This window comes from Xenopus laevis, chromosome 3L (genome assembly GCF_017654675.1).
Source record: "Xenopus laevis strain J_2021 chromosome 3L, Xenopus_laevis_v10.1, whole genome shotgun sequence".
Taxonomy (NCBI): domain Eukaryota; kingdom Metazoa; phylum Chordata; class Amphibia; order Anura; family Pipidae; genus Xenopus; species Xenopus laevis.
This window is the reverse complement of record NC_054375.1, coordinates 92,869,134-92,891,954: the sequence shown is the minus strand read 5'-3', so window position 1 is coordinate 92,891,954 and position 22,821 is coordinate 92,869,134. Positions and strand designations below refer to the sequence as shown.

Below are 22,821 nucleotides of genomic sequence, written 5' to 3'. Positions count from 1 at the left end.
TGTGATGATGACTAGAACTACATGTCCCGTAATGCACTGCGCGTGGGCGGTCAATGCTAGCAGGGGCGTGTTGGTTGCTGCCGGCGGCAGCGTGTTAGTGTTTGTGTGCGGTAAGTAGGGAGCTGTAAGGACAAGAGAATAGTTCGAACCGTGAATAGCCATGTCTGTGCAAGTCGCCACCGTCAAAATGGCAGATATGGAGCTAAAAGGTGTGAATAGTGAGAGGCCATCCGAGGGCCTGTCTCTACCAGCTATTCCGGCAGTCCCGGCCATCCCAGCTTCCGTATCACCTATAGATCCGGAGAGCAGTCCGATCCCAGCGCTCAGCCAGCCGATGAAAGGAGCACCGGCTTCCGCCATGAAAAGAACTGACCCGACGCAGCGGCCAAAGGACGGCGGCGATGATGCAGGGAGTCCAGAAGGAGCGGTCAGCGAGGCCCCGCGCACCGTCAAAAAGGTAATTGTAGGTTTGCTCAATCTGTAGGACGTCAGCACTCGCCAAACTACAATTCCCAGAAGCTCCTAAAGACGGGGAATGCTGGGATGTCTAGTTCTTTGTATAGAGAGCTGTACATAGATCAGGCATCCTTCGTAAATCCAATCTATTCCGGGTTGCATCTTTATTATGCTAACGTTTGCTCGCTTCATTTTATCCAGTTCCTTGACTTTGAATGGGACTATTTTTCCTCCATCTTTTTTTATGCGAAGGGGCATTGTGCTGTTGCTAAGAGGTGATTTACCCTTACAGGTGAACGCAGCAGCATAGTCAGAAATCCCTACACTGGTACTCTCTCTCCCTTTGGCTGCGCGAGACCCGCTTTGTGATTGGTTTCTCTTTCTTGCCTTCTCTGAGCGAACTAACTGCTGTAGATGCATGGGGGGGGGGGGGGAGACGTAATGATGCTCAGCTGCACTGACGATAGTCAGGTGACCTTAAATTTTAGCTTCTGTTCCAGTGCATCTTATGACGTCATGTTTGCCCCATATATCTGGGGACAGCAATCAGTGTCACTTAGCTTAAAGGGATACTGTCATGGAAAAAAAAAAAAAAATTCAAAATTAATCAGTTAAAAGTGCTGCTCCAGTAGAATTCTGCACTGAAATCCATTTCTCAAAAGAGCAAACAGATTTTTTTATATTCAATTTTGAAATCTGACATGGGGCTAGACATATTGTCAATTTCCCAGCTGTCCCATGTGACTTGTGCTCTGATAAACTTCAATCACTTTTTACTGCTGTACTGCAAGTTGGAGTGATATCACCCCTCCCCCCCAGCAGCCAAACAAAAGAACAATGGAAAGGTACTCCGATAGCAGCTCCCTAACACAAGATAACAGTTGCCTGTTAATTCTAAGAACAGCACTCAATAGTAAAAACCCATGTCCCACTGAGACACATTGAGAAGGAAAAACAACAGCCTGCCAGAAAGCATTTCTCTCCTTAAGTGTAGGCACAAGTCACATGACTGGGGGCAGCTGGGAAATAGACAAAATGTCTAGCCCCATGTCAGATTTCAAAATTGAATATAAAAAAATCTGTTTGCTCTTTTGAGAAATGGATTTCAGTGCAGAATTCTGCTGGAGTAGCTCTTTTAACTGATGCGTTTTGAAAAAAAAAACATGTTTTCCGATGACAGGATCCCTTTAAGAACAATGACATTTTTCTGTGAGTATTTCAAGGCAGAGCAGTTCCCAGCATATTCTAATATTATTAGGCATAAAATAGGTTTTGCTCCAGGATGGATGAAACTATCAAGCTCTTTAGGGTCACTTGCCTTGTGAATGAAGATCCAGCTCTGTGTAACCATGTCTCCTGTGTACACCTGTTCCTTCTTTGCTAGACGCACATGTGCTCCCTCCAACACATGAACACTTAGGTTTGACCAACGTCTACTGTCTGGGGGCAAAACAATGTGTACGTGTATAGGTCAAAAACTCCCAGCCTTACTCTACCAAAGATTCAAAGCACTGCTCCAGAAATCTTCATACTTTCAATGCCAAAACATCTACTAACCGTATGAACATCCCAGAAAACCATACATTTTTGAAAGAACACATTCTGATGAATCTAAAATTGGAAATATGTCTTTCTTACTCGTTAGGTACAAAGAAGACCCATACTAAATATGAAAAAGGTTTAATGCCCGTTGTGCATAGGTTTACCAAATTATCATGAGTTGTTGGCCCAAAATCAAAGATGTGCATATGGATGTCATTGCACCTAATGCGTGATCAACACAATTACTACACTTTATGTAGTGTAAAGTCTCAAAGTCCAACATGAATAAAGTACTGCAGCCCCTCCATTTTATATAATAAAACAACTTTTATTATTACTGATGGCATGATCACTGCAACGTTTTGGCAGAAATAACTTGACACAGGATTCATATGTCCTAAACGTTTGCCGTGATAATGCCATAAGTAATAATAAAGGTGATTTTGTTATATGCATTGGAGTGCTCCGTTATTCTACTTGTGTTTGTGAACACATTTGGGCCGCGTGCACCTTGAGAGACATTGAAACGTGCTGGTGCTGGAAAACTGCTTTCAGGATCAAGATTGGAAATAGTAAGTTCAACTCAGAGCATACATCTTCTCCTGAATCCAAAATTGGTTAATATGTCAGCTTGAAAAAGGACCCGGATGGTCCGAAACATTGCTGAAGTTGCCGTATGAAATAATAAAGGCGGTTTTATTTTTACAGGATGGAAGTGCTGCTATCTTTCTACTTCGAAATTTGTCCAAACTACCAAACTGCAAAGCTTTCCTGTAATTAGCAGTCTGAATGAATTCCCTGAAAATTGTCTCAAAGCTTCTGCTTTACAGTGTCTTATCACCCACACATCATTAGGTACCACAATAAAACATACAAAATATACATCCAAACTATCTGGCATGCAAAGACCCAGAGTATACCTCCTGCAAACTAATTTCATGGCTCCAATTTCAACTACTTCATATACATACTGCCTGTTATGTGTGTGATAACAGCTGCAAAAAACATATTGTTTTCATGGGGTTAGCATATATTTTTGGGAAGTACTAAATCTAAAATTGGTAAAGATAAGAATCACCATCTTCCGTATGTACCAAGGTATAAGTCTTTTAGGATGTTCAAACAGTTTGATGCTCAATGTACATTGGTTGAGCAGTCTTGTGACTAGAGGAAGCAGCCCCCGCAGGTGGGAGCTGCTGTGTGTGCTGGGCCCCTCTGAAGACTTTATTTTTTTGCACGAGCGTTCTGTTACCCCACTGATGTTGATGTGTAGAGCCCCCCCCAAAAAATAATGCATACAAATGTTCATGGTTATTTAAATTGGGCATGATTAATTTGCCCCTACATCACAGTTTCTGCTTTTATATCGGACATGTTTAAGATTAGATGGCTGGGCATCTGCTTCATCAGATTCCTTGACTTGGCATCTTGTTAGTTTGGAGGCTATAATTTAATCCTTTGATCTATTTCAGTGTAGCCTTATTTAAGATACTGGGTTATTCTTTGTTTGCTTTCAGGCAGAATTTTGTGTTTATTATCAAATGCAGGGTGGAAGTGCAGCTAATCCAGTAAGGTTTTTCTTACTAGCTAGTAATTACAGGAAGTCATGCAGCCTCAGGGAGTACCTCTCTAGCCTGTTCTTTACAGCAGTGCATTTCTTTGATTTATATCTGTAAACAGATTTATGCCACAGTGATTATAGGATGCATTTGTACACTCTACTAATGCAACATGGTTATCAGTTGAAAGACCTTGTCCCTTTTACAATCTTCACTGCATTATTTTTACTTTTACTGTAATAACAGATTATGTGCATTATACACTTGTTCAACACAAGTAGGGTCTTGTCCTGGACATGCATTTGGTCTCTTTATTTAAAAATATGAATAGTTTGTTTTACCTACCAGAGCATAACAGTGAAATTGTAGACACTTTCATTTTACACTTGATCCCACCTCTTTAGTTCTTCAGAGCAGTTATGGCCGGGTGAGAAGGTATCCAATTCTGAATAATGAACACCTTATCTAAGGGTTTAAATTAAATTAAATTAAATTAAAAGAACGCTGGTGGCATGTACCATTTTCAGTGAATTATCCGATATCTTGTTTGATCTGTATCTGAGGGGAATGTCACAGGGAATAAGTCTAGGGAAACTAGAATAAAAGTGTCGCTGTAGTAGGACCAATAAATGGAGTATAACTCCAGAATATAAATTGGCTCTAACGTCTGCAGTAGTGGGGCATACATGCAAACACAATATTCATACATATACATGCATACGAGGAAAAGTTTCCACATGCCACCTTTATGAATCACTCAGATTTGTCAGAAAAACTTTTTTAAACACCAAAAATTTAGAGTTGGCGTAGGTTTTTGCTGTTTATTCATTTTGCATGCTTTATCAATGTGAAATTAAGAAAGACGGACTTAAATTGATGAAAACACTTACTGAAACCTTTCACAACATACTGTGTAATATACCTGGGCAGTAGTTTACCGGGTAGTGAAAGAGAGATTGAACAGATATCTTTGAAGGGCCTTTTTCACCTAAAGTACAATTACGGTAGATCCTTTGTGACGGGTATCTTCATTCACAGGGTACATTGCTATATCTAAACAAAAGCCCTGGGAGCAAGGTATTTTTTTTGTTTTTCGTCCGTTATGCTGAGTGGCCTTCTGTAATGTCCTTCTGTAAATTGACATATTAGTGTGGTATATTGAAAAAAAAAAAGTGCATTGCCCATAATTAGTGCTATTTAAAATGGTTGACATGTTCATATTAAATGGTGACGTAAAAGCTTCCCACAAATTCATTTTTTTTGTACAGCATGCAGCATGTATTCATACTGTGAAACATTTTTTAAAAGTTTGATTATAAGGTTGGTAAGTTATACCACAGCAAGGTAAACCCTATATAAACCCTGTCTTGGGCTGAGGGATTTATGGTATCCTGCCTTTTGCATAGATCAATGTGCAAGGCCACCTACATTGCCAGACGCAATCCAGTGTAGCTCTGGCAATCCAGCGTAGCTAGCTTCAGATTAAATATAGCTATAAAATGTTGTTATCTTCACAGTTGTGGATGCTTGGAATGGTCAGGACAATGAACTCTGGTGACGTCAGTTTTGATTTTGCAGGGCGGCTTGCAATGATATGCAGCAAATGTATATATTGTTTGTACTGTGGCACACAGGCATTCCTTCCCTCCCCCCAAATATCTTCTGGCCCTTATAAATGCTGTGTCAAAATGCATAAATCTTCTGCTCGTCACATTGTGTTCATTAGGTATCATGTAAAAGTATCTGCACTGCACTGTATTTTTCAGCTGACTGTTCCATTGAATACAGTAGGAAGCGCATGGATAATGCCGAAAAGATGTGCTGGTAAAACATCCCAAAATTTGAGCAGCATGCTATAGACATAATAGTTATAGTCAAGAATTGTATCTAGTGTTCCATTTGAAGACTGCAAACATTTCTCAGATCTGATAGAGGTTTTCTGCCCTTGCAGAACTTATTTCCAATACACCCTCACAGATTTATTTACGTTTTTCTCATTTAATTTGAACAGGAACTGGGGTAGTTGAAAAATGTAGTGTATTGATTGCATTAAATTGGAAATGCATAATAAACATGTCAGACCTATGCTTCATCATTACTCAGCTCAGTTTACAAGGTAGCTTAGTGTTGCTCAGTGTCCTCTTTCAGGTTTTTCAAGCAACCATTGTTGCTTTGGGTATCTGCTTTACAAACTTGAATTCATTTCCTTAAGTATTGAGCCATGACATTCATAAAAGGCTTGAAACAAAAGTTTTGTTTCATGGAATGGCCAGGGCTGTTTCTGTCCTTTCTGGCTCCAGAGGTAGAAGACCCAATGCTGCATCACTAGAGCTCTTAAATTAGTAAAGGGTTCTCTCCTTCCTCATGGAAAAAAACACCCATAGAGGTGACTAATCTATACAGTGCTTTTCTAATGCTTGCTGGGTATAAATGAGGTTTTTATATTAACATGCCTGCATCTGAAGTGTTATAAGCATATAATTTAGTTCTGGTTTCTAATCTCACTTGTGCAGAAAGTATACATTATAACCTGCATTCCATTTAATATACAGGTATTGCACCTGTTATCCAGAATGCTCGGGACCTGGGGTATTCCGGATAACAGATCTTTCCGTAATTTGAATCATCATTGCTTAAATCTACTAAAAAATCATGTGAATATTAAATAAACCCAATTGGCGGGTTTTGCTTCCAATGAGTATTAATTATATCTTAGTTTGGATCAAGTACAAGGTTACTGTTTTATTATTACAGAGAAAAAGGAAATCATTTTTTAATAACGGGTTTCCAGATAACTGATCCCATACCTGTATATTGACAATTTAAGCTGTGAACATTTTGTATAACAAGATTTCGAAAAAGAAAATATTGTTAGCACTTAATTATCTATTGTCACACAACCTTTAACCTCTTGTGAGTGCCTTAAATTCCAGCACATTAATTATAAACTTAAAAGATAGAAAGATAAACAGAAGGACTTGCTTGGGTTAGAAGTCTGATTTTTTCTTTAGCAAACTGTTCACTTTTTATAAAACATTAGCCCCCATATGGAATAAAAGTCACTAAGTTTGCCAAGGAGCTACTGCTCCTGGGCAAACTTAGTGCCTTTTATTACATAACCCCCTAGGGGCGCATTTTCTAAAAATTTCAGGAATAAGATGTACATGCTCTTAACGATCAGTTTGTTAGACCAGGTGACTACAGCTGGCCATAGACGCAAAGATCCGATCGTACAAATCGAGTATTCGTACAATTTTCGGACCGTGTGTGGAGAGTCCCGTCATTTTTCGTCCAGTGCAGATCGGTCATTTGGTCGATCGGACAGGTTAAAAGATTTCTGTCGGCTGCCGATAATATCTCTGCATATATTGCCGATTTATGATTTTCAGAGGGAGACTGTCAGTAGGTGTGAATACTCAAGGACACCTTGGAGTCAGCACCAGTTTGCTTGATGTGTACATACTTTGGAAATCTGGTGAGTAGGCAATTTCACCAGAGAAGGGATGATTTACCATCCCTGGTCTAACTTACCTGAAGGGTCTACAGCACATGGCACTTTTTTTAAACAAGTTTTATGTAATTAACACAGCACATTGTGTGGCACTTTAATATACAAATTCAAGGGTACTGCACCATAGTATCCATTTTTGCGCTTCCCTATAGAGATTTGTTTTGTATTGCAGAGTGGACCAGTGAAGGGTGGCTGCAATCAAGATTCTTTACACCAGTTGAAGATTCCACAATTTAAGCGCTGAATGAACTTTGTCACTAGCTTTGGTTGGACATAATTTTCGTATGATTGCCGTCAGGGGCTCATCTGTTCTTTTGTACTTTATTTGATCGAAACGGTTAGTGCCAGGTCGGGAGATGGGAAAGTCTGATCATACAATGATTCGTACGATCTGATATTTGCATCTATGGCCAGCTTTAGGGCCATATGTTTTCTATACTGGTGGAGAAAATGCAAACCCATTTCCTTCTGCCCAACATCCGTGTGTACTAATGCATATTAGTACACACGGATGTTGGGCAGAGAAAATGCCTGGTGTGACATGTTAATCTTCACTTGATATCAAACTTGAATCTCATTCATACATGAATGCTCTTGATACGTTATCTCTCAAGAAGGTGATCATATTCATCCCATACTGCAGCTGATCTATATATGAGCACCTTTAGTTGGCACTTGGCTTAAAGCCAGCTGGCCTAAATTTTTCATATGATTCAAGCCTGTGCATTTAAATAGTTATTTCAGGTTACAAGCCTAATTCATCTTTAAAATACTTCCTAATTTTTGTATGCATTAAAAAAAATTCTACAGATTGAAAAAAAATCTCTGTGCAGTCCCGCGATCTGACTGCCCATATCGGATCCATTTGTTGGGCCCTAGCACCCACGATCGGATCAGCCCGATATCGCCCACTTCACTGTGGGCATATCGCGGAGAGATCCGCTCGTCTATGGCCACCTTTAGAAACACAAGGCTATGCAACCCCACAGTCTTGTTGTTCCATTATGAAGTGAAGGATTCTGGGTTTGAAATTCCCTTTGCTTAGCAAAAAATCAGTGCACTAGACACTGTGGAAAGCTTATGGACTTCAAGTCCCAAATTCCATCACTTCACAATGAAACATTGTAGGGGAGGGGTTGCATTATTTGTAAAGCTGGCCATAGACATTCAGATTTTATTCTGAACTAACATTCGGATACCGATTGTACGTTTCAATTCGACAATCTAAGTTTAACTATTTAGATTTAAATTGTAGGATTAGAGTAGGAAAAATAACAAATTAGATCTGGCCGTTAATTGGCAGGCCGCAATCGTATGAAATAGTAGTAACAATTACCCATGGATAACCCCTGGCAATGCATGCAGAGATATTAAAGTTATTCAACAGAAGTTTTATAACCTGTCCAATCGACTATATGACTGATCACCATGGTATGAAAATTGTCGGGACAATTATTTGTAGTCCACACACACAGTACCTGGCTTTGTCAAGTCAGCGCAGAATCCTAATCTTAGATTGTGTTTAGAATGAAGCAAGGCAGTTATAAGACAGATAAAAATAACACAATTTTTATTATAATTAGACAAGTAATTTTATAGTACCAATTCATTACCCACACTGTTCAGTAGAAGACTTCATGCCTGATAAGTGAGTGGGAATTTGCAGTTTGGACAGATCGCTTTAGAGCGTGAGTTAGCAGCTTCATGCACTGCATTTGTTTTGGAGAACAGAACAACAGAATTGTGCAGTTTGTAGAAATAAAGGGTATGTCATGCATTTTAGGTGCTTTAAAATGTCATAGTAATAATGACACGGTTGCTTTCTGTCTGCCTTCAGCAGGGGAACATTCCCTGCGCTCCCCAGCAGTTATCCGAATGCCAGATGATCTCCAAATGTTAATCTGTTTTTTAGGCTTTTAAAATCAGTCTTTCATGTTACTGCCACACACATGCTGACTCTTTCCCATATCCCACGCAGCAGCCGTCTCCCATTTAGCAGGAGAACCAGGAAGGATCTGTGCTGTACAGTCACCATGAGATCAGCAGCAAGCTTTTGTAACCACTTTATTTCCTACATTTAACCCATTACTGGATCTGCTTAGTTTCTTGCAATTTGTTTTCTTAACCTTTTATTTTAGCTTTCTGATCTAACATACATTAGTTTTTTTCGGATTTTAATAAAGTGCCTCCCATGGGTGGTAATTGGCTCCTGATACAGTGTTTGCAATAGGTGCAATACATTGTGTAAACTCCATGGGTCAGGGACTATGTCCATATCACTAATAAAGAAGACACTTTTTTTTTTTTTTTTTTTTTTTTTTTTTTTTTTAAATTCCCCCAACTTACCTCTTCATAATTATAATTCTGACATAGCCATCTGAGGCCTAAGTGCAGTGGCATATGAGGCAATACTGAACAATTTGTCCCTGCAGCAATTAATAAGTGCATTCATTAGGTAATTATCTTTTGCTTATTGCTGGTTTTCTGAGCCTGACAGAGGTGAGTGCAAGTGAAACAGCTGGGACAGAATGCTTGAAATCAAGCATTATCCTAAAAGGACTATAGTGTTCATATATGAATAACAGATAAGAGATACTGTTTAGAATTCAGTGGTTTAAATACCGGTAATACTTAAGATAAATTGGGTTACAATATTGCTCAGAGCTCTCTACACACCCATAGGATGAACAATGATGACTGGTGCTGCCAAGAAATGTTTTATGTGCAGCTGTTGGACAAAAGTGACAGACACCAAACAACTGAATCTTCAAGTATAGCAGCAGTGCTTACCCCAGGACCCCATCACTGTGGCTTTTGTTTCAAATCTCTCTATTTTCATGGATACAATTTTTCAGCCTAGCTGGGCTCAAAAATACAAATTTGACTTCTTGAGAAACCTTTAGTTTAAGACTTATATCTGACAACTTTTAGGGTCACTTCAGTGCTTAAAAAAAAAAAAATATTTGACATGGATCTTACTTTGACCTAAATGAATGAGGTTTATGTTATCTGCAGCCATAAAGCTGTCCTTGCATTGCTATTAGCAATTTTTCATGAAAGTGTGAGATTGATAGCAATAATCTGAACCTTGACACTCTGATAATCTGTGGATTCAATGTACTCGAACATGCATTTTTTTTTGTATAATTTTAAACTAATTTTATTGTAATACAGTAGTGTAAAAAGACTATAGAATTTTTTTTATGGCTTTTCAGCGTAAAGCCAATGTATTCATTTTATTATGAATGTTCTTAGTGAGATTTTCATCAGAACTAACAGAAATCTGACCACACGCTGATCACGCTAATTCATTGGTAAATGCAACCTAGCATGTATGTTTGGTATGTGTGTGTGATCACTGTGCCACATAATGAGCCAGAGGGCATGTTTTTTGTGTTATATGTTAATGCATTTTTATGTGTGGTATTTGTAATAAAGACCCGCAATGTTCAGGCATATAGTTTCACTTTAAAGGGTGACTCTGAGCATTATTTTAAGGAGAAAAAAAATGATTACTCTGCAAGTCCAGTTGCTCTAGATTTACTTCTACTATATATACCATGACCTGGATGAATGAAAGTCTTCGTAGACAATTATAATGATGATTTTCCAGTCAAATCAGTGAGGCATGTGCCTTTTTAAATTTTCTGTAGAAAACACTAGTGATGCTATTATAGTCACTAAGATCCCCATGATATTAGTTGCCCCATGATTAATCTCCTCTGGCACTTGCAACTAATCTCCTCCAAATGCTTTAGAATGTATTCTTATTTTTACTCTCCACAATGTTCCTTCCCCCTTAAAGGAAAACGATACTTCCAAACAATGTAGGTCTCTATAAAAAAGATATTGCATAAAACAGCTCATATGTAAAACTCTGCTTCATGTAAATAAACCATTTTCATAAGATTATACTTTTTTAGTAGTATGTGCCATTGGGCAATCATAAATAGAAAATTGCCATTTTAAAAAAGGTAAGGGCGCCCCTTGTGATTCACTTAGCACACAAACACACCAAATAAACATGCTAGTCCAATTAACAGAGTTCTGCCTTTTGCTTCCACACTTCTTCCTGTTACAGTTAGAGCTGTGTTATTTCTGGCCAGCTGATCTCTGAGGCAGCACAGAGACAATCACAAAATGGTGGTTCAAGACGATATGTAAAAGGGCAGTTTTTACTTAAATATACCAGTTTGGTAAGATTCTTTCAAATGCCACTTAATTTGATATAAACTATATGTTGCTTTAAGTATTCATTTTGGGGGTGTAGTTTTCCTTTAAAGCTTAAGCATATGGCACATCTGCATGTCCAGAACGAGTTTCTGAATAGACCCTGACATTTTAATTACAGAGAGGCCCAAACAGAGACCCCAAAAGCCCAGTAAAAAGCAATGAAACCTCTCTGCATTTGCCAGAATAATCAGTTTGCCAGTCCTGGCCTGCACAAGGGGATAGCCACTGGAAAAAAACAAAAGAAAGCACCAGCAAAACACTTCTCTCATGCTATTCAATGTGAAGCAATGTATCTGTAGCACTTGGACCAGTGCTAGGCCTCCACTGCTCACTTGAGTCCTTAGAACAGGGGGTTATCAGCCTTTTTTTTACCCGTTGGCTACATTCAAATGTAAAAAGAGTTGGGGAGCAAAACATGCAAGAAAAGTCCATATCAGGGCTGTGATAGGCTTTTTGATAGTCCCTATGTGGACTGTCAGCCTACAGGAGGTTCTACTTGGCGGTACATGTCTTTTTTAAGCAATTAAAAGTTGCCTCCAAGCCAGGAATTGAAAAATAAGTATCTGCTTTGAGGCCATCGGGAGCAACACCAAGGGGTTGGGCAGCAACATGTTGCTTGTGAGCCACTAGTTGGGGTCACTGCCTTAGAATAACATTAGAACCCGTGACTGGTGTACAGGGGCATTTTGACTACTGTTTTTTTCCGTGAATGGCAGTGGCGGTCAAAGCATGTGTGCAGTTACTAAAACTCTTGGCAGAACTGTTTGTTCTGAACTTACTGCAATGTTGCTTTAATTAGCCAAAGCACAAGTAACTGTGATATATTAACTAACCAATGATGGATGGCCTTTGCAGTCTACTACACTTTCTGCTCAATGACATTTGCATTCATAGAACTATTTTGCTTAAATGGGTACCAATACTTAAATGTATTTCTTCTGGATGAAAGGTCAATGTAACATTCACAAATATGTATGTTAAAGATTGCTCTGTTGGCAGAAGTTGAAAAGGGGCATCGATTCACGGGAGGAGAGCGTTTATACTTCCACTTTACTGGTAAGCGCTAGTAAGGCTCCACCTAGAATATGCTGTGCAGTTTTGTGTTCAAGTGGAACATTATTGAATTAGAGAGGGTCTGGAGAAGGCAACTAAGCTGGTAAAGAGTATGGAAAGTCTCCGTTATAAAGAAAGGCTGGCTAAGTCAGGGTTGTTTACACTGGAGAAACGGTGCTTAAAGGAGAACCAAACCCTTAATTATAAAAACCCCTGCCCCCCAACCTAGCTAGGCTAGGGGTGTTTATAATTAAGGGTTTGGTTCTCCTTAAAGGGGTTATATGATAACTATGTTTAAATATATGAAGATTGTATAATAATCTCTCTAATGTTTTATTTACCAGTAGATCCTTCCAGTTGACACAAGGGCATCCATTCATGTTCATGAAGAAAGGTGTCTCCATCTAAATATTATATATAAAGAAAGTTTTTTCAGTGAGAGCTGTGAAGTTGTGGAATTCTCTCCCCAAATCAGTAGTACAGGCTGATACAATAGATAGCTTCAAGAGCGGGTTGGATGGCTTTTTAGCAAGTGAGGGAATGCAGCGTTATGGAAGATAGCTCTTGGTACAGGTTGTTTCAGGGACTGGTTCGATTGCCATTTTGGAGTCAGGAAGGAATTGCTTCTCCCTCTGAGTTAAATTGGAGAGGCTTCATAGGGCATTTTTTCCCTTCCTTAAGTAGATTTTTAAAGGTTGATCTTGAAGGAAGCGTTTCTTTTCATGCAGCTAAATTTCTGCCGAAAAGGCTGTAAATTTCCACTACTATGCTTTCAAGGGGAAGCCTTTATCAAAGTATATGCTGCCCTTGATGAATAATATGCTAGCAGTGACACTATGCCTAGATGCAAAGCAAGTTTTTGATTTTGTTAAAGACACTTTGGCAGTAATGTAATATAATAAATGGTGTAACGTTTGCTGTTTGTCTTGTAAACTATAACTACCAATTAGCAGGTAGAATTTACTGGTAAGCTGTCTCATATACATCTGTTTGGGTAGCTATGGGTTACATGATTTGGACAATTTTGACTTTTTAGTACATGAATCCATTTTTCTTTTGGATAGTATAGGTTTTCTCTATTTTAAAAATGTGCTTTTTCTAGCTCCAGAGGTACAGAACTGCCCTATAATGTATGGCACTGATACTTTTATTTAGCTCATTGTTTTGGTTCACTGTTCCATAACCAAGCCTGATAACTGTATGCAAGGAATCTTATTAATAATATGGCAAGAAACATCCTGTAAGCATGGAAAAACATTCAGTTTGAGGGACAGCTTTATGTATAATTTATAAACAGAGATGAGCACAGCAGTCGTGACTCTTCCCTTCTAGTCAGATTAACATTCCTGATTTTATTTTCCTGTCTATTTATTTCATTCTTACAAAGCCATTCTTGTTTAGAGCAATCTAGCTGTTTTCTTGGTGACTGTTTTAGAGAGAAACTGAGTTACAGAAACTGAGACGCAGTCTAAGCTTAAATGAATAATAGACTGGAGTCCTTACAGAGCAAAACAAAACCTCATCATAACTTTCAGTCCTGTATTGAAAAGCAATAGAGCTACAAAAGATATAGCATATAGTTATGGCACCTTCTCACTTGTGCAATATATACAGGTATCGGGGCATGCCAGCCAAAGAAGGCATAGAATAAAACGTTAATCTTCCTGCTTCTTTTTTGCTCTACTGCACATGCGAGCCGAAAGAAGAAGCAGGAAGATGATTATTAAAAAAAAAAAAAAACTGAGCTCCCTGTTGTTTGTGCCACTTTGTGTGTAGCCTTAACGGTGCTTCACGGTATAGAAAGACCCCTTATTTGAATCTTATATTGAATGTCGTCCATGATTTTTCATGTTATAAACTTTTTTTCTCACTGAACTGAGCTAAATCTAGTCGATAGTTTGGTCTGTGTTGGGGAATTTGGTGTTCTCAAATCATATAACACTGCTGAAAATAGATCTCCTGTGAGCCTTGGCAAACTAGTATATTTTATTACATAAAGGGAATTAACCCTAAGTAGTGTCAATGGGACATTCTTCTCTATTTAATAGGCATATATAGAAAATTAAATGGAAATTAAGGGCTAGAAAGTGATGTTCTGAGACAATTTGAATTTTCTTCATTTTATTTAGTGTGTGTGTGTTTTCAATTATTCAACAGCTCTCCAGTGTGGAATTTCAGCAGCTACCTTGTTGCTGGGCTCTTATTTAACCTAGCAACCAGGCAGTGAATGAGACTGAAATGTGAATAGGTGAGAGACTGAATAGAAGGATGTGTTCTAGATTTGTGCTTCCACAAAAACATTTAATAACTTTGAATAATGAAAGAACAATTGCAAAGTTGCTAGAAATCTGATTTTATAACATAGTAAGATTAACTTGAAGGTGGACCACCCCTATAATAACATATTATAAAGTATATAATTGTGCACTATGCACAATTGGTCAAATAAGGGTTATGGGAACAAAGCTCGGCACTGTGAGTAAAGTTAATAAAGTAACTGTTAAAGGAGGGAGGCTCATACTTTCCATGTATAGCAGGTTTTAGGTTGCAGTTTTTGAATTGCATGCCCCTTCCCCCATCTACATGCTTGTCCTTTGTGCTTGCAAAAAAGATATGTAGTTTAAAGATTTGCTACAGCTAAGTTTTCATTGAAATGGGCTCCACTTTTCATGACTACCCAATCCTGGTTGACTTTTACAATTGCGTAGGTGTGCTACAGTAATGGCTAATTGATTAGTCTTTTCTTATGGTATTGATTAAAAGCTCTGCTAATTATTTACAGAGTTTGCATTTAGTCATTTTTTTTATCAGTGCAGATTAATTGCTGCGCTCCTCTACTGATGACCTTGCCTCTAATGACATGGTTTGAACCTCGGCAAAGCTAAATTCTTTTTGTTGTGCCTTCCAAATGTGTTAACCATAATAAATGGAAACCTTGATTCCCATGCTAAGCTGTCTTAATTTTTCTCTGTAATGTCTTCCCACCCCTCAGTGACCTTGCAATACACACAAATTTGTCTGTGACTGTATGTGAATTCTGAAATTTCTTTTCATGATAATAGTTGCTTTCTCTGATTGCCCCATGTATCACAGGTACCAAAGGGTTAATGTTGAGAGGCAGAATGACAACAGAAAAAATTGAGCAGGGATATCGCTCCTCCTCTTTCTGACATTAACACATCCCTCTTAAGATTTGTCATCTTGCTTCCTAGAATGTATAGAACCTAGAAACTTCAAGTCCCAACCTACTGTCCTTCAGAACCTCTGCACCACAATCATTAAGTGTTATACTTGAGGGTGTGTTCCACCAAAATCTTCTTAGAAAGAGTAGTAGGCACCATGTTACGGACTGGAAGCGGGTTTCATCCCACACATATCAAAGACTATGGAAACTTTGTAAATTGGTTCACCCAGAAGACTATCATTTTCCATAGCATCCAACACACCCCTCCCTTCTTAGATTTTCTACTACAAGGATTAGACAAAGGACATCACTAGCTCCTTGAAATTAAAAACTTCAGCCCTTCCAAACTTACTGCAACAGTCACTGGCACCTTTACAGGGTGTGTAGACCTTCACTCAAGCTACTCCGTGTATTTGCTCATGATGGCACTCCTCCTTGGGACCTTAAAGAACTAAACCCTAAAAATGAATGTGGCTATAAATGCCATGTTGTATATAATTAACTTATTGCCACAGCCTAAAGTTTTAGCTTCTCATTAGCAGCAATGATCCAGGACTTCAATCTTGTCACAGGGGTCACCATCTTGGAAAATTTCTGTGACACTCACATGCTCAGTGGCTCTGATCAGATGTTGAGAAGCTAAGCTTAGGGGTCATTACCAAGTAGAAAATGAGGTTGGCCCGTAATTTAAGATGATGCTACAAGGCTGATTATTAAATTTTCATGCAAGTTGCACTAATTTGTAATTATCTGTATTAAAGGACAAGGAAATCCTAATGGCTAGGCTCTTACAAATCTTGTGCTCTGTCCATGCAGTCTATAGAAGCTCATTAAGAAATATGCGAGATACATGTCGTCCGCCTGACTCCAGTTTAGAGCCTCAGACCAAAGCTAAACGCATGTGCAGAAGTGATACCCAAGCTCTGAGAAGTCTGTCAGCGCTTCAAAATAGAATTCAGCTGTGTACATCATGTGTGCAGCGCTTGTATCATCAGTGACCGGAGATAGGTGTGCATGTGCAAAATTTAATTAGTGATGAATGTGAGAATTTTACAAAGAAAAAAACATAGTTCAGGAGGGGGGGTATGGTGCCAACTATTGTGCAAAGAGAGCAATAAGGGTTGGGTTTCCTTGTCCTTTACTAATTAGCCATATATTGTGACAGTTATATTTTATGTGTACTGCATATTTTGAGTCAGTCCCTGAGCTCAGTAAGTGACAGCTGCCCAGAGCATGTGCAGTGAATCGGCAGAGAAGAAGATGGGGGGCTCTACTGCTAAAAGGCTGTGGTTGTCTTGGCTTGTACAGAAGCCCAAAACATAATGTACAACATTTCTAGCCTACTTCTTTAGTTAAGCTTTAGTTTTCCTTTAAAGGCCCTGCAAAGAGAACCATTTGAGCCTTTACATCTGAGCCTTTATCAGCCTAAAATTCCTCTTCTGTGCTGTTCCATGTTGCCATAACAGTAGCTAGAAAGATCTCAGAACTAGCAGCTTTCTCCTGCACGCCACTTTGCATTTGCCAATAAGACAAGGTGGTGCTCAGGGCAGTTCACACTTCCAAACTAAGGTTGTTTCAGAGTTTTATTATACCAAGACCAGACTGCACAGAATAGATCCCTCTGTTTCTCCCCTTTGTAACTGCTGTGCTCAACAGAATGGTACCCATCTCCTTACTCTGTGGACCTGTACAAAGTTGGAGTCATACTGGACCAAAATCCTAGAAACCCCAGCTAGTCAGGTAGGGACCCCTCACCAAAAGATCCCAAGTGTCTCCTTGGAATCACCACCCCGTTAGTGCTCCCCTCACCTTTGATAACCTATCTTCACTAAGTGTTATTTTTGCCTAGGAAATGGATAACTCTTTGCTTGAAAAACCCAGACCCTCCAACTTACGCACAGTTGGTATAACTCTTTGAAGGATCTGGCAAAAAAAAAAAAAGCTTTGCATTCCAAAAATGGACGAGTACAGTCCTATATGGCATTATGGGAAAAGTGGAACACATCATAAATTACTCTAATTGCTAAGATAATCTTAAACCAAGATCACTGTGTGTAATCTGATAAATGCTATATCAAACCACAATATGTAAACTTACATTGCCTATATTACCTGTAATGCATGTATGTATATTATCTCAAATAAACTTTCTGTAGTATATTAAATCCCCTTTAATTATAAGCAATGTTTACCTGAAAGGGCTTCATCATCCCCAAAATATAATGTTCATTAACTTTCCAATATACATTTTCAGTGGTGGTAAAATTATTTTCAAATGTAATTGCTGCTGAATGAAGTATTGATTCTCTACCCTGCTAGTTCTGACTCCAGAAACAATGTAGCAGGAGCTAGCTTGCTAACTGAGCTGGAGAACAGAAGAGGAAGGCAAATAGTTTAAAAATAAAAAATGAAGACCAACAGAAAGGCTGCTAAAAATTGTACATTCTAGATAACATACTAAAGGTAAAGGTCTCTAAATACATTATCCAACATTTACTACATTGTGAATTTGCTCAGCTTCTGATCTTTTGTCAAGGTACATTTTTAATGCAAGCATGCTTTGGCAATTGAATTGTTAAATAAATGTGCACAGATGCTTTATGCAAATAAAATATAGTCACACATTATTTAACTCTAAGCTTGCCCATTAGTTACGTAACGTGGATTTGAATGTAAAGATAAAAGCTGTACATGTGAGTTGTGTTGCTTGTGCTATATATTGTATCTGAGATGCTGGAGGTACTTAGAAATGACTGATATAGTTAAAATATTGTATTAAATGGATATTAAAACCTCAGCCTTGACTGCAGTGTTGTACAGTTACCGGAGCCTGTGTATATAGTTGCATATGAGCGACATCTTGTGGCCACTAGATTAGTTGTTCTGAGCTATAGCAAGTGAAGCATTTCTTTACTTTTTACTTTGCATCCACAGAAAATCTGCTAACCAGAAAAAATTGATTGCGGTATTTAACCTAGAAATACAAAGAAAAATAAAAAATACCTTCAGTCTGTAGTCAGTGCAGAAAAAGAAGATAGTGATTTCAACAGCAAGCCAGTTTACCATTGTTACTTATGCTAGATCAGGGGTCAGCAACCTTTACTATCAAAAGAGCCATTTTGCCCCCTCTTCCACTAAAGAAAAATAGTCTGGAGCTGCAAAACATAACACAGCTTTTAAACTTTTAAAGGTTTTAACCTTTTTTTAATTTGAACTGTTACAACAACAAAATACAACAAACAAAAATGCAGTGTGCATGTGTGGGCCTACTTTGAAATAAATTAAACACTGAATAGCCCTATTAGATGCTAGTGTTCTCATCTGTTTAATGTGACTTCTGTTTCTGAAGCTCCATGCTGATCTTCCCTATGTCGGGGCTATAAGATGTGACTTTGATCATCACACAGGACTGTAGGCTCTCATTTCTTAAGTGGGAGTAATATTTGGATTTTATGAAGTTCATGTTTGAGAAAACTTGCTTGCATAAGTATGTTGAGCCAAAGATGGACAGGACTCCAAATGCATACTTTTTCATGTTCATATACATGTCGGGAATGGCACTCCATGTTTCAAAAACAAGTTTGTGGGGTTTGGGGAGGTTTTCAATATCATTCCACTTGTGCTCTTTAGTGAGAGTTCCCTTCTGTTGAGTGATTTCTTCGAGATCCGCTGTCAAGCTTTTGAACTTGGACACCCATAACCATAAGTCTTTATCCGCTATGTCAGCTAGTTCAATTTCAAGATTGGGCTGACTTATCCTTGTGAATGCGGATATGTTCAGCAGGGATGGGTCGATGTTATGTCTTGAGTGTGCGACCCCCTGTCACTCCTGGGATGACTATACAGCCCTCGCACTTGCTGGCGGCTTCCTGAGTGTGCTACCGTGGTAAGCTAACCATTAGCTTACAGCGGTCGCACACTCAAGAAGCCGCTAGCAGGTGCGAGGGCTTTATAGACGACAAAGCCAAAAGACGGCAAAGCCACAAGACCGAGCCGCAGCAAGGAGGATAAAGAGCCACATGTGGCTCCGGAGCCGCGGGTTGCAGACCCCTGTGCTAGATAAAACTAGAACCCAGGCAGATAGCCATGTTTATCCTCTGTGCCAATTTAAAGTTGTATAGAAAGAAATATGACAGTCAAACACACCGTTTTTGGAAGGCTTCACTGCAAGGATCATTTTACATCTTCTGCACCCACTGGGTATTTAAGTAGAATTCACACTGGCTTAGATTATTCATCAAGAGCAACCTTATGTGACTGCTGTGACAGTTTATTAATTTAGGTTGCAATTTAGAGTATACAGGTATGGGACTGTTATCCGGAAACCCGCTATCCAGAAAATAGATAATGGAAAATGATTTCCAATCCCATTGGTTTTATTTAAAAATTGTTATTTTAATAGATTTAGGCTATGGATCCAAATTACAGAAAGACCATTATCCAGAAAAAACCCAGTCCCCAGCATTCTGGATAACAGGTCCAATACCTGTATTTGAAATCTTACTACTTAAAATGTGGGTACTTTGTCAGTTCTTAATCAAAACAAACCCTGCAACATTTCTTTCTGCTATACACTTGAGAGACAAAGATTTCTCTCTTAACACTTCTTAGTGTTTTTTTTCTACGTTCTTCGAACTGCTGGCCCTGTTGTAGTATAGCTTTGGTTTTTCTTTACCATATGTAGTATTGTTTGACAAAAACAAACAAAAAAAGTTTCTCTTCAATTGTTTTTGGTGTCAGGTTTAAGGGAGAAACTGTCTAAGGCTTTCATGTTTTCTTGACATGGTTGTGTAGTATTTGCTTTGTGACAGATTAAAAATACACTAGTTAAATAATGTACATCTATGGATCTATTGTCAGGCTGTCAAAATAAATACTATTCAAGCATGCCATTTTCTCCTTTAGCCACTTGTCAAGACATTGTTGCGAGAGTTATTTTACGTTGGTAAAAACCCCGCAACTTGAATGTATATTTTTTAATTGTATTACTTTTTCTTTCTGCATAATTTTTTTAATGTCTTTATTTGCACCAAAAAGACAAATATAGAATAGAATGAAACCTGTCAATACAATCATGCATAGGGTTACATATGTAAATTCGAGTAGCCCTACACACAATCTTCAACCCATCCCCATAAACAAAAGCATACACTAATAATGAGATTCCCCTAAACAATAAAGAATTTGCACTTAGGAGCCACTCTTATTTCCATCCAGAATTGTAGAGATGAAATGCTGTAAGGACATTTACTTGTATTCTTATGTGTTTAAGTTCCTGTTGATAAGGGGGTTCTCCCCATTAGCTTCTCTGACATATACCAAATAGAGAACCAGAATGCATAGAAAATTCTTATTGCACATATTTTGTCCAAGTAGCAGTAAAATTGGATTTGGTGACTTGTCACTCTCAGTAACGTCAAAAAATAAAAGTGTTTTAAAGTAATGAAAATATAATGCAGTGTTGCCCTGCACTGGTAAAACTGCTGAGTTTGCTTAAGAAACACTAATATTGTTTATATAAATAAGCTGCTGTGTAGCAATGGGGGCAGCCATTCAAAGGGGAAAAGGCTCAGGTTACACAGCAGATATCAAATAAGCTCTGTCTGACTAATGGTGTTATCTGTTATCCATTAGTTAACCTGTGCCATATAGCCGTTTTCCAATTTCCGCCATTGCTCCACAGCAGCTTGTTTATATGAACAATAATAGTGTTTCTGAAGCAAACAGATCAGATTTACCATTGCAGGGCAACAGTACATGATATTTTCATTACTTTAAAACACTTCAATTTTTTGGTGTTACTGTTCCTTTAAGAGTAGATTCAAGCCAGTCCATACGGTAAGCAAAATTAAGTTTAGGAAGCATTATTCCAAGTGATTAAGGTAGATTGATATCCAACTATGCAATATGGCTTTTCTGCTATACACAGGAACAATCTTTGCTCATTTTTGCAAATCTCCAACAATTGCTAACTGCTAACAAATCTGCTTTCGGGGGCTGGCACTTTAAACAAGCATCAGAATCAGACAACCCACCTTTTTCTGTAAGTCAGGTGAAAAAATACACTTTGCTATATATTCAAATATGTAAATTACTTGAATGAAATAATAAAGTTTTAAAATGCAAGGTGAATAATGTTTCTTGTGCCTCTTTCAAACCCCTTATCCGAACCCAAAACCCAAACAGAGCCTCCTGTAGGCTGCCAGTTCACATAAGGGCTACCAAATAGCCAGTTACAGCTCCTACTGTATTTGGCACCCCCAAGAACTGTTTGGATGCTTGTGTTCCTCTCCAACTCTTTTTTACATTTGGATGTGGCTTATTATTCAAAAAGGTTGGGGATCCTCTCTATAGGTCGCCAGACTGATGTCCCATGAATGTAGATCATAATGGGAAATCATGACTAAAGTAGACCACCCATTAGTAAAGTATGAGCACTCGTTGGCTAAACAGACATTGTATGAGTTGCCATACACATGCATGACTACTTTTCAATTATTTGGGCCTATGGGCCAAATATTCAGAACTTCAGGTAGCACAAAAGAACTGTCATTCCTCTTTATTCCCTCATCTATTCATGTGGGGCTTCTACACCTACCCCAAGCCCCACCCCATATCCTGTCCACACCACTGTAAAAAGGCCACACAGACATCAGCGCTAAAAATGGTAAACGCACATACTTACACGTTATAAAAAGCCATAGATGGCCAGAGCCCCCTTATAATTTAAAAAAAAACCAAAGAAACATTTGCACCATGGCCCTCCTACAAGTTAAAAAAAAATTTGTTGGTGACCACGGCATCCCTATAACTTAAATTAAAACATTGGTGCCAGGGCCCCCCATAAAGGTTTAAAAAAAATTGTGGTCAGGGCCCCCCTTAAAAGTTAAAAAGAAACATTGGGGCCCCAGAGAATATTTTTTAAAAAAACATTAGTGGCAAGGGGCCTATAGAAAATAATACATTGGTGGCTATGGGTTTAATACAATATTTTTTAGAACTGAACTTGTGGCTTCATGTCTAGCTTTGGCTCCTTTTGTGGCTTCGGGACTTCAACTTCAGCTCCTCATGGCTTCGGGTCTTTTCACGACTTTAGTACTTCAACTTTGGCTCCTTCTGTGACTACAGTTATTTTCACGGCTTCAGGATTTCACCTTCAGCTCCTTTGTGGCTTTGGGTCTTTTCGCGGTTTTAGGACTTCAACTTTGGTTCTTTTCGTGGCTTCAGGACTTTGGCTCTTTGGGACTTCAGTGGTGCAGCAGGACTTCGGTGCCGTTGAGGGG

General features: G+C 38.6%; 1 protein-coding gene across 4 annotated transcripts in view; it reads left to right on the top strand.

The window, feature by feature from the left end:
• Positions 1-22,821, top strand: part of ahcyl2.L (adenosylhomocysteinase-like 2 L homeolog) — a 65,661-nt gene continuing 42,840 nt past the window's right edge. Inside the window, exon 1 of one of the 4 annotated variants that reach the window (XM_018251015.2) lies at positions 1-457. In XM_018251015.2, the coding sequence (XP_018106504.1) occupies positions 161-457 (297 nt within the window). In that variant the 5' untranslated portion in view covers positions 1-160. 4 annotated transcript variants of the gene reach the window in all.